Raw genomic sequence first — 20,396 nt, forward strand, 5'->3', positions numbered from 1 at the left:
AAAAAAAAAAAACTGTTCCATGTGTTGACTGTGGTGGCAGCTATAAGTAAATAAACCGACCAAAACCTACTGAATTATATGAGACATAGGTTTTTACATGTTTTATCTGAATGTCTTCTTAGAATTGCCTATTATTATTATTACATGTTTCGGTATATGTGTAACAGGAACGCACATTTGACGGAGGGAGCTCAGGCATGCCACAGCACCTGTGAGGAGACCAGAGCACACCTTTACGGAGCTGGTTCTCTCCTCTCACCTTGAACTGGCCCCAGGGATCAAACTCATCAAGCTTTTGCAGCAAGAGATTCTACCCACTGAGCCGTCATCTCATCAGCCCCTCACGCGTAAATGTTATTTCATGTTAATTATAAGCCACTGAAGTTGATTAAGCACACATACAATCTGACGACGTTTTGCTGCCTCCCTACCCCGCTGGTACAGTGTGGAAACCGTCACTCTTTCTCTCTCCTTGTCTACAACAGCCTCCTAAATGGTTTCCTGGGTCTGTGCCCCTCTGCACCTTATTCTCAACACAGTGGCTGGAGCAACCCTGTAAAATATGACTCTGATCATGTCACTCTCTGATCAAAATGTCCTAGTGTTCTTTCATGGCAATCAAATTCTATTTTATTTTATTTTGGTAAGAGGGTCTCACTCGGTAGCCTAGGCAGGCCTGAAACTCACTCTGTAGACCCTAGTTCTAGCCTGACACAGGAAAAAGATTACACTCAAATATGTTATGACACTATATATCGACCTGGATTTGCTTTCAATTCTCATCAGCAATTTAAGATCAAAAAGAATACCGTAAAATTTAAGCACTACCAGATACTGAAATGTTTCCTATCAAATTTGCAGATTTTCTTCTAAGCAAGTGTCGCTAAGTGTGAACTAACCTTCCTGATCATCTACACCAATGAGCAGTCTTAAGTTCTTTGTAACAGCTCACGCTGCTTCACACCCTCCAGACACTACAGCAGGAAACAAACAATCTGACAGTCTGGAAACTCAGGGTTCATTTTCAAAATTCTTATTTATCTTTCTCATTTAAACAATGTCTTCTTTTATCAGCAAGCCACATAAGTACAAAAATGCTAAGGAGATCAGTTTAACATAAATAATTTAAGGTAAGGTAGAGGTGCCTTTGCTCGGAGAGCCAAGGCTCTCTTTCCACCCCGCAAACAAAGGTGCTCTAGCCGGGAAGGGACTCCCCAGTAGCCGCAGAACCCTGTGCTGCAGCCCCCTGCACCCAGCAGTTCCTACCAGAACTGCAGTGAAGTATTCAACTTTGTTTGAGTCAAGAGTCCAGTTACCTGCTTTGGCTTTCAAGCAGTGTTACATATTTAACCTAAAAACCAGGGCTGCATTATGATTAAAAGGTTTTATGAAGTCAAATGGAATGGAAATTTCCAGGGGAGCACCATTACTTAAGCAGTTCTAAACAAGTAATATTCTAAAGCACAGTTAATATTTACAGATAAGCATGACGACACATTAGAAATGTCACTGTGGCATACACTGGCCTGGCTTTACTGTTCATAGGCAGCATCTTTCATTGCTACGTTTCAATTTCCTAAGCAAGACAATGAAGAAAACAACTACAGTATACTGCCTAGTGTAGGACAGCAGCGGCCTAAACACCTTTGCATAGCGGCTATGGTCACCAGCAGACCTCATACCCACAGTTCTAAACTGTAACTGTGCTTAGTATTCATTCACCTTGGTGTAGCTGGCAACCATAACAGTGATAATCACTTACAGGTTCAGAGAAAGTCTAACATCTCCAAACAGTCTCATTTCTAAGTTTCCTGGACTGCTTTAAACCTAAAACAGAGGTTGTTCTGGATAGGCAAAATAAAAAAACAAAACAAAACACCAGCACCAAAACTAACAGGCACTCCTAAGAGACGACAGGGTCATTAGGACCAGATCACTAAGATCAGCCTTGATTCGCTGGTTTAGAGCCTCCAAAGCAAGATGAAATGCGAATGATCATACAGTACCTTACCCTTTTTACCGGTGAGCCATAGCACGCAATGCCGAAACATAGCAATGGCAGATGGCATTGGACTTATTAACTACGGAAAGAATAACAGCAGAGGGATGATGGCTGGCAGACAAGACACAGAAATGCAGATGGAATGAATACAGACTTGGAATTCTTGAGGCAGAGCACAACCTTTCAGGCAAAGGCTGCCTCTAGCTTCAACTGAATTTACATTTTGAGCTTCACAAGGACAAACACTGCAGCCTTCACACTCAGTCTTTAGACTCTTCATGCAGAAGCAGAAGCACACTTCTCGATAAAGAAGATCAGCAACCTTCTGTAAGCACAAGCCAGCAGCAGCAGCAGCCCATTACTCTTGCTTCTCACTGATTTTTATCCTTTAAATTTTTAATCTCCAATTGCAGCCAGATCCACAGTCGCTTCAAATTAATGTGCATCCACTGCAGATACAAATCCCTGCCTAACCTGCAGTACCACTTCATCCAGAAGGTTCCTGTGCGCCCGTTCATGCAGAATCAGTTGCAAAACCATTCCAGTCATTCAGCAAACAACCCACGAGAGAAGGGAAGAAGAAGCAGGCGGGACCACGAAGAGAAAGAATCTCTCCTTTCAGCTCACCCTGGAAGTGGAAGGTTTTCTGATCAACAGTTATTGTGAAGGTGCTGTCGTCCTCATCGTCTATACCAATCACAGCTCCCTGTGAAACAAAGAGCAAAATCCCAATAAGGCAAACAATGACATCAGCAATATTCACTACTGCTCCAGCCCTCGAGTACCCGACGCACCGAGGACACTGGAAACAGGCTAGACGGAGCAGAGAAATCCGAGAACCTTGTTTGGCTTACTTAAGGAGGAAGAACTAACGGAGAAGGGCTGGCAGGACGCCTTAGTAGCTCCCTGCACGGAGACTTTCCATGCCTTGCGTAAGGGACACGGATGCAGTGGGAGGGGACAAACACAGAAGCTGACTCTGGAATCTGCTTAACAGCCAGCCGCGGAGCCCTTCTGGGCTTTAAATTGCTCTCTAAAATGGGAGTCAGAAACGTACACCGCCCCAGGTTGTTGTGCGGTTCAAAGACAGCAGGTGCTCTTCAGCAGGCTACTTCTGCATGGTGCTTGTTAGTGCAGAAACACCAGCTGACGTTTGCTCCACAACACTGTCCAATGGCCAGATGCTCCCATGGCCACTTGTGCTTTGGGGGGCGCCGCAGTTCTCACACTGAGTTACTGTGTGCTCCCATGTCTGCCTCCTCCCACTAAACTGCTGTGAGGTTGGGGGACCCAGGACAATTTTACTTATTTTGACACACGGCACTCAAGTTAGGAAACATGACTTTCAGAATACAGAGAGAGGGCAGGGAGCTACATTGGTTGGCTGTTTCAGGAACTTTTAACATTTTTTTTTATATACAACTATATGCATCCTATTCAGACATCCAGAATTAACAGGGGGGGGCGGCGCTACACAAAATCAAAGTCTACTAGGCAATCTTCTCAAGGAATCAGTATCTTGTACATCCCAAAGGGGCTAGAGAACAAACACACCGCACTACAGAAGTACATTACTCTCACACAGTCCATTATTAGATACCTTAACATGGAGAGTCAAAAGAATGGAGGGAAAAACAAACAACAACCTCATCACATGAAAACAGTGGTACGTAGGGTAATTACTATTATCTCAAAAATATTAAAAACTAAATATTTATTCATTTCTTCCCTAGATACCATATAGCCAAACCTCACCTCGACCTAAGTTCTACAGACCTTACTTAGCTTACTTACTTCAGAGTAGGTAAGAAATTTGTCCCCATTTTCAAATACGGAAATGTCTGCAGACTTAGTCTAGATCCAAAAAGAAGCTCGCGGCAGGACCAGGACTGGACACCACTGGCATGGCACCTCCTAGTCCAGCATTGTGAGCACAGACACCCCATTATGTACTGGAGCAATTCATTCTGGTTAACTTTACCTTGTTGTTAATGAGGCCAACTTCATGACTTTCTAATAACTCAAACACGCCCTGGGTCCAAACACAAATACAGCAGCACTTAATAACCAAGTACAAGAATGTGTGCTAGATGCAGCTCTGATACATGGAACAATGGTCCTTGCTTTTAAGGCCCTTCTGCTCTGGAAGAGCAGATAAAACAGAGAAAAGTGCAGCACACTCCCAGCAGTGATCTCTACCAGGATGAACCTTGGAAACAGTATCAAAGAGGCTTGTCACTAAGGAAATAACCACAATGGACAAATACACAGAGATGGAAAGTAGTTGAGTAGTTCCCTGGGGGTACGGTGAACAGGGACTGAATCTAGTAAGCAGGGGCGGGAAGGGTTGTTTTGGAGACAAGATGCTGCTACCCGTGCCCTGAAGGCCTCAACTCCTGAACTCAAATTCTTGTGTCTCAGTTTTCCACTGGAATTGCAGGCACACATCATTATACCTGGCTGGCATTATACTTCTTCATGGAGTGATGAAAACATTATAAAATTGACCATATCATTGTAGAAGTTGAACAATCTTATGAATATACCAAAAACATTAACCACATACTTCAAATCAATATACTATACAATTTTCTTTCTTTAATATAGGGTCTCATATAACCCAAGTTGGCCTCTAGTTCTATTTAGCCAAGGATGACATTGAACTCCTGATCTTCCTGCCTCTGCCTCTTGAGTACTAGAGTTAATGGTATGTGTATCAATCCCAGTTTATTGGATGTTGGGGATTCAGTTCACATGCTAGACAAGCACTCTACCAACTAAGCTGCATCCCCAGGCTCAGTATGTAAATTATAACTCAACTAAGCTGTAATACCCACTTCCAAATGCCTGTTCATTCTTTCTTTAGGGTTTCTTAATTTAAGTTTGCCCATCGTCTTGCCACTCAAAACGGTATCAGGAGGGCTCCCAATGCTCTCATCCCATAACTGTCTATGCCTATTTGGAACTTCTGCCTTTGTTTTTTCTCCTTCAGAGCTGGGGACTGAAACTAGGGCTTTACACCTGCTAGGCAAGGCGTGCTACACTGAGCCGTCTCCAGCCGGGAACGGGATCCTAAGTTCACCATCTCCACTGCTGCTGATCTAATGGAAGCTTTCACCCATTTCTTGCTCGCTGATGCAGTCTGTCTTCAGTCTGGACACCGTCTGAGCCAGTCTTTGTTATTGCCAGAGAAGTATTTTCTAAAGTGCAAACTTTAGGAGACACATCTTTTTAAAATGTTCCTTGGCTTTCCACAAACTAATAAAGTCAACATTACTTCTAATGCTCGTCCAGGCTGCTCAAATCTGGCTCAGCTAACCTTTTCCACTGTCATCCGCCAGCCATCTCCTGCCCGCCCCCGCACAGAGAGAACCCTATATATGCTCAGTTTCAATATTTCTTCCACACACCAAAAAAACAGCAGGCTCTCTTTTTCGAATCATTTTTCCAGCTTAGTTCATTTCCAGCTCATTTTCTAAACAAAACCCACCCACCTCCCTCTAGCTCCCTCCTGCTCTGTGAAAACTGCCCAGCTCTGAACCTTGTCCCCATCCCAGCATCCACGCCTCCTCCTCTCACTGCATCCCATGGCCACTTTAGTACTCTTCACCTGCTGTTACCAGCTCCTCCTTAGCGCCTTTGTGCCTAAACTGTACCTCAGAGAGCTCTCCCCACAAGAACCTCTGCTAAGTCTAACATGGGAAAGGCACTCCGTTTGGGTCCACTGCACTTCCTTAAAGGCCCTGAAGCCTGTTTACTAGAACTGGAGTCTCCTGCACCAATCAGGACATGCCATTCCCTGAGTGTCCTTCAGTACAGAAGGATACTGCACCTGACATTCCAGCCTCTCTATCTGGTGTGTTCAAAAACAATCTTCCCTTGAAAATACCCTAGATTGGGGCTAGAGAGATGGCTCAGTGGTTAAAAGCTCTTCCAGAGGACCAGGGTTTAACTCCCAGCACCCATATGGCACTTAACAACTATCTGTAACTCTAAGATCTGACACCCTCACACAGACATACATGCAGGCATAACACCAATGCACATAAAATAAATTAAAATAAAATAAATAAATACCCTAGATCTACATTGTTCAATGCTGTAGTCGTTCAGTCCTGTGTGACCATTTAAATTTAATTATAATTAAAATTAAGCAACATTTAGAAACAACTGAAGTCAAAAGTGCAGCTCTTCAGCAAAGCAATGCTTAACACCAATAAGGCCCCAGGTTTGGTCTCCAGCACCAGAAAAAACACACTGGAATGTCAAAGGCTCAATAGGTTCAGAAAGCTAGTAGGTACGAAACTGGATGGCACAAACAGACCATTTTCATCACTGTGGAAGTCACAAGCCCTGTAGCACCACAAAAAGGAGGACAATGCTGGCTGGCCACTGAGAAGAAAATCGCAGTGCAAAGCCACTGCCAAGTGAACATCTGCAGTGAGGGGGGGGCATCATGCTAGGCATTTTACACACACTCACTTTGAAATGTAACCTACACAAATGCTGTGTACAAGGTCAGTGAAGAGCAACTCCCCTGCATAACTCCTACTCTCTTCCCTGCCCCTCACCCCAAAGGCGAACACTAAGGTTGAGAATTTATTTGGAGGCTGTCGCAGGGGGGTGCAGTACTCACACACCCTGGCCAAAGGACAGCCCTCCTCTACCAGACAAGACCTCGGAGGGCTTGCCTTGGGAAGGAGTGATGCAGTGTTGTGAGGGAGGAAGGGAGTAGACTGGCCAATCAACTGGGGCTTCCCTGGGGTGACAGATGTTGGAGCTAGACAATGTAGATGACAGATGTTGCAAGCAGATCGCCCTTACATGAAGTGAGGTAAACACTGTTCCTGAACATTATGAAGTCCTGTCTGTCTTGAGTTTTATACAAATGGACTCGTGTATCTTTTTTACCCACTCTCACACAAAACGTTTGTGAAATTCACCTATGTTGCAGGTAGCACAGTTTGTTGAGGGTTTTTATTTGTTTTTATAGTTGTGCTTCTATATGGCTATTCACAACCTATCAATTTCACTGTGAACAGACATGCTGCTCTAGTTTTACACTAGGACAATGCTGTTATGGAGACTGTTGCTCTTTTCTTCTGCACAGTAACTGGTGGGTGGATTTACTAGATCAGGGGCATGCACATGTTGGTCCACAGATGGTCAAGGGTTAAGAGTAGTTGTTCTGGCTACACTCCCACTGCATGAACACATTTGAAATCACCCAGCAGTGACCACTGACATCTGACAGTGGTTTAATTTCCCTGGTAACTGATGAAGTATCTTTTCATATTTATTGCTACTTGACTATCCTTTGTGTGATGGTTCAGTGTTGGACCCTCTTCTATTTGCAGATTTCTTTCTACTGACTACAGTATCTGCCACCTGCCTTTTGTATCTCCTGCCCTCTGAGGAACAGTCCTTAACTTTAATTCCTACCCTACAATGCATTGAACTTATACTTCATAGTTGTGCTTTCTGTGCATCCTTTAAGAAGTCTGACTCAGTCCTAAGGCCAAGGAAATATTTTCCTACATTGTCTTCTAGAAGCCCTTGTATTTCAATACTCCCACTCTTCTTGGCCTTTTTATGCTCTAAATCAACACTGGCACCACAGTCTTGGCTGGCCATCCAAAGAAGTAGGTGAGAACATGGAACCTCTCTTCTGAGGTCTTCGAAAGTGGCTGAGAAAGTCAGAATCAGGAGTGGCATCCTGGACCCTTTAAAAACGTTGAGTCGACTCAACAAGTTGCACGCATGAGTGTGTGCACACAGCAGCACACTGACTGGGAAGGCCACTGATTGACAGGTTCAGTTTCAACAATGCTTACAGTTCCTGGATAAAGGTTTCCAATCATCTTTGCTAATCACTATCCCTCCACTTACTCCACTCCCCATCCCCTTTTCTCAGATCTCCTACTCAGCAAATGTTCTCTCCTCCTCACCAGCCCCAGCTGGGTTTACATACATGCCAGTCTCTTCTTCTCTGACAGAGTAAGGACGCTCTGAGTCTGATCCACTCCAGCTATTACACTATTTCTCTAATTCCCTTCCAGGCAAGATTATCCAGTCACCCAAGCCTCCTGCCTGTAATTCATTTCATCCTTCCGTTTCCTGAAGACACCTAGCCACACTGGCTTTACCTCACATTAGGTGACTTTATGCCTGGTTTACCCGGGATAGTCCTGGAGCAAAGTTCCTCTTGGTAACTCACACATGGAATGGTGCTCTATGATCAAGGAAACTGTTGTGCTAACCTCCCCCAAAATACCGACATTTTTATTGTGATGCTTTTAAGGCTCGTTACACCATGATATACATTTATATTCCATGGCCTCTTGTGACTTTTCTCTGAGGTTTTTGAATGGTCAGTTTTTCATGCTCCATCAGTACTTTGTAGCACAATGTAGCACGAATTTTAATCGGTCTTAATAATAAAAACCCAGAGTCAGATATTGGGGTAAATGCTGAAAGATCAGAGAAGCAGAGCAAGTCACAGTTACCACCTCTTACCTCGCCAACTCCTCAGCCTGAAAAAGAGAGTGAGCTCCTGTCTCCTCCCGCCTTATCCTCCTCTCTCTGCCCAGCCACATCACTCCCTGTCTCCACCTCCCCAGTGCTGGATTAAAGGCGTGAGATCCCAAGGGCTGGGATCAAAGATGTGTGCCACCACTGCCTGGCCTCTATAGCTAACTAGTGGCTTAGCTCTGAACTCTGATCTTCAAGCAAGCTTTATTTGCTAGACCACAAACAAAACATCACCACAGTACTTGATGCATGCACACTGCTTCAGGTTGCCAACAGTAACTTCAGCTCCAGAGTCTTCCCCAGGTGTGTGCTGGTCTGAATAGGAATGGCCTCCATAGACTCATGTGTTTGAATGCTTGACCCATAGGGAGTGGCACTACTAGGAGGTGTAGCCTTGTTGGAGTGGGTGTGGCCTGTTACAGTAGGTGTGACCTTGTTAGAGAAAGTGTGCCACTGTGGAGGTAGGCTTTGAAGTCTCCTATGCTCAACCTATGCTCAGTGTTGCACCCAGTCTCCTTCTGCTACCTGTGGATCAAGATGTAGGACTCTCAGCTCCTTCTCCAGCACTGTCTGCCTGTACGCTGCCATGTCCCACCATGATGATAATGGACTAAACCTTTGAAAATTGCAAGTCAGTCTCAATTAAATGTTTTCCTTTATAACAGTTGCCATGATCATAGTATCTCTTCACAGCAACAGAAACACCAAGACAAAGAGGATGGATTTCTTTCTCTTTCTCTTTTTTTCTATACACACAGAAATACTTTAAACTTGAATAACAGTTCAAATGCTTAAGATGGAAATAGTTTTGCTTTCATAATTTGCAAAACTAGACAAGATTCTGGCCATTCTGTGGATTTTTTGGCATAGAAGATAAAAGTAGGTTGCTGGTGAACTGATTCCAAAGGTAACAAAGGAATGATTACTTCAGAGCATAAATTGCTCAGATGCCCCTAAAAGGAACATGGCTGATGTTAAACGATGTTAAGTGATTTCCCCCAACACTAACTACACACTGCCCCTCGCTGCAGAAATGACAGTGGAACTTTACATTCATACAGAGTTTTGAATATGCTCACTGAGATTTAGGGTGAACAACTGGTAACTCATCTTTAGAGAATAGAAAACAGGCTCAAAGAGGTAAAGTGTTTATTCAAAGATAACAGTTAAAAGGTTATTGCCAGTTCGAGCAATTCCTGATACAAAGCAATATTTACTAATGACTTCAGCAAAGTCACTGAATACCTGTACTGTGCCAGGAACACTAACAGCTAGTAATATAAAAGAAATAAGATGTATCTGCACCCTGAAGGAACATGCAAGAAGAAGGAAAAAGAAGTCAATGTATAAAGGGAGCAGAAATGCCTGCAGTCAAGCTGCTCACAAAGGTGCTGAAGGGAGGGCCTGCCATAGCATCATTCATTCATTCACTGTTTCAACGAGTACTGAGGTTTTCAGACATGGTTTTAGGCTCCAGTAATATACTAAGCAACTTTTTTTTGTGTGTAGGGGGGGGTTGGTGTTTTGGAGACAGGATTCCTCTGCCCTGGCTGTCCTGGAACTCACTCTGTAGACCAGGCTGACCTCTAACTCGTGGAGATTCACCTGCCTCTGCCTCCAAGTGCTGGATTAAAGGAGTCTGCAACCATTGCCCTGCACACTTTTTTTCATATTCATCATTTGTTTACTGAAGCTGAACACACACACACAACTTTCCACACTGAGAATCTATATATACTATCCATGCTGAGAACACACCTATTTTCCCTCCTATTTCCTTTTATATGAGTTGAATATACATTTCATTTTTAAGTATTTTGTTTGCTTGCTTACTGACTTCATGCAGTCTTTAGGGTTTTTTTTGGGGGGGGGGTTTTGGTTGTTCTTAATTTGTAGGTCTCCATTCTTCTTTAGATATTAATCCTTTGACTAACATATTCCTCCTATTTTTCCTCTTGTCCATAGGTTACCTTTTCCTCTTTGATTGTGGTAATAATTTGGCTGTCATTCAGGTCGTCCAGAAGGGGTTAGATACCCCGAAGCTGGAGTTACAGGCAGTTGTGGGTCACCTGAATTGAGTGCTAGGAGTTGAACCCAGGTCTCTGAAAGAACAGTGTGCACTCTTAACCACTGAGCCACCACTCCAGGCCCTCAACATCCCAAGTTTTTGCTCAAGGCTAGTTATACAAAGACGCTTCCTGCAGCTGTCCCGCACTCACTCATTTCTCAGCAGGGGCTGTGCTTATGTGTCATGGCACACATGCGGAGGTCAGAGGGCACCTTATGGAAGTTGGTCCTCTCCTTCCGCCATGTTCGTCTCTGCAATAGAACTCGGGTCATCTGGCAGCAAGCATCTTTACCCACTGAGCCATCCCACCAGAGCTTCTGCAGGTTCTTGTGGATTTTACAGACATAATCAGTCTACAATTATGAGTGCCTTACTTTCCCATTCTGAACTTTTCTTCTTTGTTCCTTATTCTCATAGTACGACATGTGCCAGGCCCACTGGTATAGTTTATCTTCTGCTTTCTCTGTCTGACTTTCTAGGACCTGCAGGGTATAACAGCGAAGCAGCAGCAAACACAGGACCCTATCTTGCTGCTGACTGTACGAAGACTATGAGGCTAGGCGATTACCCGGTAGTTAAAGTGCTCACTGTGAAAGCTTCTGTAAGAGCCCTGAAGCTTTTGCTTGGGTCCCCTGAACCCACATGAATGCTCTTCTGCCTATAAACCCAGCATCTGAAGGCAGAGACGGGATTCCTGAAGTAAGCTGGCTAGCATGGCAAGCTCAGAGTTCACTTGAGCAACCCTGCCTTAATAAGGTGGAGAACGATTGAGGAAGACTCAGTGTCAACCTCAGGCTTCCACACATAGATGCACACATGTGAGGACATGCATGCATACCACATACACATATGAAAAAGAAAGAACTCACATACTGCTTTATTATTAAGTACACAACAGCCTTTTAACAAACATTCTTTTTTTGTTTTTCGAGACAGGGTTTCTCTGTGTAGCTTTTGGTGCCTGTCCTGGATCTCACTCTGTAGAACAGGCTGGCCTCAAACTCACAGAGATCCGCCTGGCTCTGCCTCCCAAGTGCTGGGACTAAAGGTGTGTGCCACCACCACCCAGTGCATTCTTTATGAGGTTTAGGAATGCTCATTTTGGCCAGGTCTGATAGCACACGTCTTTATCCCAGTGTGGTGGTACTGTGTTCCCCAATATATTGTGCACCCTAAAAAAACTTATCTGGGGTCAGAAAACAGAACAGCCACTAGATACAGAGGCTAGAAAATGGTGGCACTCAAGCCTTTAATCCTAGCATTCCAGAGGCAGAAATCTGTCTGGATCTCTGTGAGTTCAAGGCCACATTGGAAACAGTCAGTCATGGTGACTCATGCCTTTAATCCCAGGGAGTGATGGCAGAAAGCAGAAAGGTATATAAGGCGTGAGGACCAGAAACTAGAAGCATTTGGCTGGTTAAGCTTTAGGCTTTCAAGAAGCAGTTCAGCTGAGATTCATTCTGGATGAGGACACAGAGTTTTTCAGTCTGAGGAAATAGGATCAGCTGAGAAACTGGCAAGGTGAGGTAGCTATGGCTTGTTCTGCTTCTCTGATCTTCCAGCATTCACCCCAATCCTGGCTCCGGGTTTGTTTTTATTAATAAGACCTTCTAACAATTTGTGCTACATCCCAGTACTCAGGAGGTAGAGGCAGGCAGAGCTCTGAGTTCCAAGCTAGCCTGGTCTACGTAGTGAGCTCCAGGACAGCGAGGGCTATATAGTGATACCATATATGAGTGTGTGTGTGTATGTGTGTATGTATGTGTGTATGTATAGATATCTGGTATCTATATATGAATATAGATAAAGTGTGTGTGTATGTGTGTGTGTATGTATGTATGTATAGATATCTGGTATCTATATATATATATAGATAAAATGTGTGTGTGTGTGTGTGTGTGTGTGTGTGTGTGTGTGCGCGTGCCCGCGCATAAAGTTTATTTTGATCTGGGTGTGGAGGCAAATGCATATCATCCCAGCACTTGAGGTAGAGGCAGGAGGGTCAGGAATTCCAGGACATTTTCAATGTCAAATTCACAGGGAACAGACAGAGCTAGCAGAAGGCTACTACATTAACAAGCGAGCCCTAAATCAACAGAGTAATTTTTCATCGTGAAATGACAAGACAGTGATATCTTGTGGGATACAGGCTTGCAGGCTAGAGAAGGACATTTTTAAGTTTATACATTAATCTAAATTACCTCCCCACATCTGCTCTGGATTTCACTTACTGTTAGATGCAGCCCAATACCAGAAATACAGAAAAATGTCACAGGGCTAAAATAAAGCATTAGCATCCATCAGTGCTGAAGGTATTAATAATCTAATGTGGTATGCTGCTGATCTCTCATCATGAGCTAAAAGAAAAGAGAACAGATGATGTCTCCATGGGGACTCAATCCGCTTATACCCTACACATGACAGATACATGTCATACAAGTTGAGTATCCTGAGCTAAAAAAGAAAATCTGAAATCTAAAGCACTATAAAATTCAAATTTTTCTGAGGGCCAACCAGGCAACACAATCAGAAAATTCTACACCTGATTTCAAGTACTAAGACACAAAAAAATACTGTATAAAATCACCTGCAGGTTATATGTGTAAGGTGTATGTGAAACATAATTGAATTTCACATTTAGACTTTGGTCCCAGCCCCAAAATAGATCATTATGTACATGCAAATATCCCAAAGTTCAAAAGAGAAACATTTTCTGGCCCCAAACATTCCATATTGGGGATATCTGTACTCTTCACTGTACTGGGTTACTTTTAAGTCATAAGCAGATCAATGGTTTTCAAAGTACTTTTATTTAACATTAAACCTTTGTTGACTTATAATTCATCTCACCCAAGTCTCTTCAGGACATCAGAATCAGAGATTCATCTGCATCAATAATGCCTGAGACCGATGATCTCAGCTACTTGAGGGGCTGAGGCAGAGAATCACAAGTTCAAGGCCAGCCTGGGCATCAATAAACTCTGGTCTTAAGTTAAAAGGGGGCTGGGAATACCACTCAATGGTGGATTGCTTATCTAGGATCTTTAAGGCAGTAGGTTCAATCTGTACTACTTTCCAAATACATTAACAAATTTGATGCTGACAATCCTGTGAGTGAATAGTATAATGCCCAGTCTTGTTTTGTTGCTTTTTAAAAATAATTTATTTATTTATATTTTATATGCATTGATGCTTTGCCTGCATGTATGCCTGTGTAAGGGTGTTGGAACTCCTGGAACTGGAGTTAGAGAGTTTTCAACTGTCAAGAGGGTGCTGAGACTTGAACTTGAGTCCTCTGGAAGAGCAGCCAGTGCTCTTAACCACTGAGCCATCTCTCCAGCCAATGTTTTGTTTTGTTTTGTTTTAAGAGCTCAAAAATGAATGGGAAGAGTTGGCTCAAATAATAAAGCTAGTTAAAAGGCAGAATTCATTTTTAACTCCCATTCCACAGATGCCATGCTCTTGTCTCTACCTCACACATCTCTTTAATGTTGTTACTTACCCATTTTGCAGATATTTCCTGAAAATGTTTATATTTCGCTCTCGGATAAAACATGGGAGTTTATCAGACCCAAGCACCAACCATCACTATTTCCTCAGGTCACGGGTGCCATCTAGTGGTACATACTTTGTAACCAACAAAGTCAAAATTTTGCTGACAGGTATACTGGTTCAAACCTATAATCACAGCACTTGGGAGACAGTGGCAGGATTGCCATAAGTTTGCCAAGACTACACAGTAAATTCCAGACCTACCAGGCCTATCTACAAAGCAAGTCTCTGTCTGAGAGAGGGGAGGGGGAGGGGGGAGCGAGGGAGGGAGCGAGGGAGGGTGAGGGAGTAGGTGGGTGTTTTTCACTTCCCTATTTTCTCTCTGATTTTCTGCTGCTTTGCAACAATGTGGCATGTCTGCATTAGTTCTTCTAGTCTGGAGGAACCCGGGGCTGGGGAAACTGTTCAGCTGGTAGAATGGTTGTCTAGAATGTAACAGGGCCCTGGGTTCAATCTCCCAGTACTTCCTAGGTCAGGTAGAGTAGGCCATGCCTGCAATTCCTGCATCTAGGAGGTAGACTTGGGAGGATCAGGTCTTATAGGGTCTTTAAGGTCTTATAGGGAATTCAAGGCCAGCTTGAGCTAGAGACCCTGCCTAAAAATAATAATAATAAATGGAACCCTAAACTACTGAGGATTCAAGGCAGCTTGGGAATGGGAACAGAAGATTCCCTATCAATGTGTGGCCTTGATAAATTACTAAAAGTCAACTTAGTCTCAGAAGTGCCTGGAGATGTGGTTCAGTAGTGGAGTGCTTTCAGAGCATTACCAAGCATTGAACTCAATCTCTAGCTCCAGAAAATACAATTGCTAACCTTGACACCTTGCAAGTGTCTGAACTAGATCTGCATGTCTGAGGCAGTAAGATGTGGGCTAGCTACCTGGGATCCTGCATAGATCATGGAGATTTTCTACAGTGATCCCAACTTGTCTGCATAGCACAATCAACCAGAGAATCTAAAACTAGATTCTAGAACCTCACTCTAAAGTAAGGTGTGTAGAAGGGGGCTCCTGGAAACCTATATTTAAAAAAAAAAAAAAAAAAAAAAAAAAAAAAAAAAAAAAAAAAAAAAAAACGCCCAGATGTTTCTCACACAGGAAGCAAAAGGAAAATCTTCTTTTTGGGGTAGGATCTCATGTAGCCCACTCTGGCCTTGTGCTGGCTAGATTTATGTCAGCTTAACACAAACTATAATCATCTGAGAGGAGGAAACCTCGAATGAGAAAATGGCCTTCACCAGATTAGGCTGTGGGCAAGCCTGAAGAGCATTTTCTTAACTAGTGATTGATGGGGGAGGACCCAGCCCATTGTGGGTGGGGCCATCCCTGGGCTCGTAGTCTTGGGTTCTATAAGAAAGCTGACTGAGCCAGCCATGTGGAGCAAGTCAGTAAGCAGCACTCCTCTGTTGTGGGATATTTCGATGGCACTCTGACACTCCTGAGACTGCCAATAAAGTTAAACCTTGAATCAGAGGGTGGAGTCAACACTCAGCTGAACAGAATTAACCATGGAGTTTTTGGGACCCAGATTAGAATAGAGAGACACAGGAAGGAACAGGGAGGGGCTTAGACAGATTTGTGGGCCTTTTCGATTTGGAAATGTGGGAAGGCAGGGTCAGCTGATCATTCCTCTGTCGCTGTTTGGATCTATCAGGTTTTTACCCCAATATTTGACTCCTGAAGTAACTGCTTCTCTGGTGCTTCTTCACCCCTCCAGGGCCTCTGTGTCAGCTCCTGCCTCCAGATCCCTGCCCTGTTTGAGTTTCTGTCCTGGCTTCCTTCAGTGATGAACTATAATATGGAAGTATAGGCCAAATAAACCTTTCCATCCCCAACTTGCTCTTTGGTCCTGGTGTTTCACTGCAGCAATAGAAGCTCTAACTGAGACAGGCCTTACACTCACTATGTGACACGAGTTACAGTGCTGGGATCAGAGGCATGCACTGCCCATGCCTGCTTTTATGCAGTGCTGAGGATTGAACCCAGGGCCTTGTGCATGCTAGGAAGCACTACCAACTGAACTGCATTCCAGCACTGTCATAAATATTTTATTACCCTCCCCCATCAATGTGCCACGTTATTGGTGAAATTATTAAGGCCACTCCACGTAGTTAAAAGGGAGGTTTATTTTGTGAAGTAACTTACAAGTGAAGGGATAGTTTACAGGGTCTGGGAAAGGCGTGCACAGTCCGGTGGTGTTCTCTGGAGAACTCTGCTCTGTCTACCTCCAGCGTCCAGGGTCCAGGAACCAAGAGAGCGTGCTCACCCATCCAGGTCTCGGGTCTCCAGGCGCCTCCCCTGGCCCCGCCTCATAGGCATGACAGTTGCCAGAGTCTCAATGGGGGTTGGAACTTCCAGATCCAAGCTGGAATGGCTATCCACTACACCATGTACCTAATTCTCACAAAATTCTGCTAAAAATGTGTTATAATTCCCACTTAAAGAAAACTCAAATTCAGGGCTGGAGAGATGGCTCAGAGGTTAAGAGCACTAGCTACTCTTCCAGAGGTCCTGAGTTCAATTCCCAGCAACCACATGGTGGCTCACAACCATCTGTAATGAGATCTGGTGCCCTCTTCTGGCCTGCAGGCATACATGCAGACAAAACACTGTATACATAATAAATAAACAAATCATAAAAAAAAAAAAAAGAAAGAAAACTCAAATTCAAGCCTATAGCTTCCCTCTTTCAGTCAACCAAACAAAGGCCAAAATGAGATTTGGATGCAGGTTTCTGTAGGTTCTTCTCTGTCCTGCTATGCAGCAGGCAGGATTCTTAGATTCCTGTTCTTGGACAATCTCCTTTTCTGGGACTATGGGTGCAATAAGATCACTGCAAAGTCTATGTTACATGAAACATCAAAAAGACTATCTGACCTGACCTAACTGCATGAGCCTTCTAAAGACAGCTCTTTCTGCAGCTGGCAGCAGAATGGGGAGTCAGAGGACTCACACCACCAGGGCCAATGTGGACTGTTGACTCCTGAAAAGGAGCCGTGGCAGGCAGGTAAGCACAGCCCCCAAAGGGCCACAAGTGACGGCAACAAAGAGACCTTGTAGGTTTAACTACAAACAACTAAATCTGACCAACAGCCTAGAAGATTCTTAGAGCCTCCAGATAAGGACTCATCCCAGTCAACTTCTTCACTTCAGCCTTCTGAATCTTAGCAGAAAATCCAAGTGAGGCAGAGGCAGGTAGATCTCTGTGAGTTGGAGGTCACAATGTGTGTTTTTGTGTATGGTGGTAAAACGTATCAAGTCTACAGCACTAAGGACATTTATCCATCTCCAGAGACTACCTTCTCTCTCTCTCTCTCTCTCTCTCTCTCTCTCTCTCTCTCTCTCTGGCAGTCAGGTTTAGTTCTATCATAGGTCTCTGGGGTACCCAGCCTCAGGGGTGAGCTCTCTCTCATGGTAGGCCACATAAGTTGTTTTGGGTTTTTGTTTTTTTCCATTTTTCAAGACAGGGTTTGATTGTGTAGCCCTGGCTGTCCTGGAACTCTCTCTGTAGACCAGGCTGGCCACTTGCCTCTGCCTCCAGAGTGCTGGGATTAAAGGTGTGCACCATCACCGCCTGGCCAGAAACTCCATTTCTAAACTCAAACAACTCCACACCCACCAAATAACAACCTGTTTCCCATGCCTAGGCTAGAAACCACCATCTTATTCCAGTTTGTATGAATTTGATGACTCTTCATATCTAACAGGACTCACAATATTCATGTTTTGCAGCTATCTTATTTCACTTAGCATACCACCCTCAAGGTCCATCATGTCAGCTTATGTGAAATATTCCTTTCTTTTCCTAAGGCTAAATGGTATATTGTCTTAGTTTCTGCTCCAATTGCTGTGGTAAAATACCCTGGGTCAAAAGCAATGCAAGAGATACAGGGTCTACTTCAGCTCCCTTTCTTAATCTATACAGTCCAGGATCCCAGCCCAGGGAATGGTGCCACCCACAGTGGGTAGGGCTTCCCATCTCAAATTAACTTAATCAGAATAATCCCTGACAGGCATGCCCAGAAGCCCACCTTCCTGGTGATTCTAGACCTCATCAAGTTGATGACCGAGATAACCCGTCACAGTATTCTACTGTGCTTCTGTGTATATTTGTATATGATATATATATAATACTTTATTCAGTTTTCTATGTATAGGCACTTGAAATATTTAGCTTTGGGGCTATTTTGACTAATACTGTTACGAACAAATGGTGCACAAATATTTACTTATGTCCTTGTTTCCATTTTTTAAAATATATAAATGGTTGTGGGCTGAAACAAAGTCATTATCTTAAAAACCGGGCAAGTGAAAGGAAATAATGAAGCAGTTATCCTGCCTATTTGAACCGCACTGTTAGGTAAACAGATCACAGAGGGAAAGGAAGCCCTCATAAAATTAAGCCTCACAAGATTAACATAAATATAGACTATCTCCATCTTGCCAACTTCGTGTGAGTTAATGAGTATAAGTACTCACCAGCCATTATCACCCGATATTATCAATAAGGAACAAGAACTGGACACGTGTCTCCTGCTATAAGAACACACCACCTAGAGTCTTGTCAGCAGGATCAAATGTGAGTCTGAGTCAGTCTCTCTCTGGGTGCGGCTACCAATCAGAGCAGAACAGAGGAGAGGGAAGGTGCCAGGCTGCAGCAGAGTGGTATCAGTAAAATACACACTATGCAAATCCCACAGGTCTAGGGGTAGGATGCTTCAGTGGGTAAATTGTGAACAAAAGGCAGTTTTAAAATAAGCAATCAAAACTACAAAACTGCTGGGTATTGGCACACTGTAATTCCAGCACGAAAGGCAGAGACAGAAGGATCACCTGAGCTCAGGAATTGGAGACCAGCCTGGGAAACACAGTAACACATCTACAATTTTCAATTAAAAAACTATAAAATTTAGGGATGTCACACTGTAAAATTACAAAGCAACGCAGAGGGTGATTAGTTAGGAGGCAGGAGGCATAATCGGACTGGGACACATACCAAGCTTTCGGGCAGCTGGCAAAGTTCTCTCTCTTAACCTGAGTGCTAGGCACAAGGGTTAAGAATTCAACTATATTTAGAAACCAAAGCCAAGAACTAAGCCAGCACATTAACAGTAACAACAAGACAGTGGCCTAACCCCAAATACAATCTGCTGATCTGCTGTCTCAACACAGCCCTGCCAAGCCTCTCCACAGGCCTATCTCAAGCCAAAAAAGCAGTTAAAACCAGAGGCAGTGGAAACTGTGATCAATACCAAGTACTCAGGAAAGCAATCTGACCACGACAAGAGGAATCGCAGGAAAATTTAAAAATATAGAAGCAGAAGGCAGGTGTGATTGGTCATGCTGCAGCCCCAATACTGGGGAAGCTGCGACAGGGGGATCACCATGAATTCAAGACCAGCCTGCAACAGTGAGATGCTGTTTCAAAACAACAAGAAAGAAGACCAAAATAAAACATTTAAAAAAAAAAAAAAACAGCTTGGGGACTGGAGAGATGGCTCAGAGGTTAAGAGCACTGGCTGCTCTTCCAGAGGTCCTGAGTTCAATTCCCAGCACCCACATGGTGGCTCACAACCACCTGTAATGAGATCTGGTGCCCTCTTCTGGCCTGCAGTCACATATGCTGTATACATAAATAAATAAATATATCTTTAAAAAAAAAAAAAAAAACCAGCCTAAGTTACTTTTCTCTGAGTTTGAGGCTGGCCTGGTCTACAGAGTGAGTTCCAGGACAGCCAGGGCTATACAAAAAAACCCTGTCCCAAAAAAAAAATCTTTATGCATGGAAGCTGCAGTGTGATATAGTGAGTCATGCAGTAAACTTCTTTATCCATATATTTTTACATGCAGGTGTTCATCACTGAATTGCTGGTCTGATTTGAGGCCCCTGGTCTCTGCTGCACCATCGACGCTGGGCCGTCACTAGGACTCTTCCTGGATACCCCATTGCTGCCTTGTGTCATGGAGATCCTGTAGCCCTGGGTCCACAGGACTGATCACACACAAACAAACACACACACATACACATGCTCCAGCCTATCACAGATGGGGTGGATGTTGGACTACAACCAATTTTTAAGTTTTATATATATATATATATATATATATATATATATATATATATATAGTTCAAAATACCTTTCTACTGCCCAGCACTGCTATACATACATTACTAAACAGCACTGAAAAAACAAAACAAAAACAAAAAAAAACCCAGAGCAGCTAATGAGGGTTGTTTTTGCT

At 43.6% G+C, this 20,396-nt stretch overlaps 1 protein-coding gene across 8 annotated transcripts in view; it reads right to left on the reverse strand.

The window, feature by feature from the left end:
- Positions 1-20,396, reverse strand: part of Osbpl9 (oxysterol binding protein like 9) — a 145,308-nt gene that overhangs the window by 98,251 nt on the left and 26,661 nt on the right. For 7 of the 8 annotated variants that reach the window (XM_028888798.2, XM_028888835.2, XM_028888815.2 and 4 more), the window contains exon 3: positions 2,630-2,708. In XM_028888798.2, the coding sequence (XP_028744631.1) occupies positions 2,630-2,708 (79 nt within the window). Of the gene's footprint in view, positions 1-2,629; positions 2,709-2,856; positions 2,875-20,396 lie in introns of those variants that run through there. The other variant, XM_028888863.2, reaches the window with a different exon arrangement.

Source organism: Peromyscus leucopus, chromosome 2, assembly GCF_004664715.2.
Source record: "Peromyscus leucopus breed LL Stock chromosome 2, UCI_PerLeu_2.1, whole genome shotgun sequence".
Taxonomy (NCBI): domain Eukaryota; kingdom Metazoa; phylum Chordata; class Mammalia; order Rodentia; family Cricetidae; genus Peromyscus; species Peromyscus leucopus.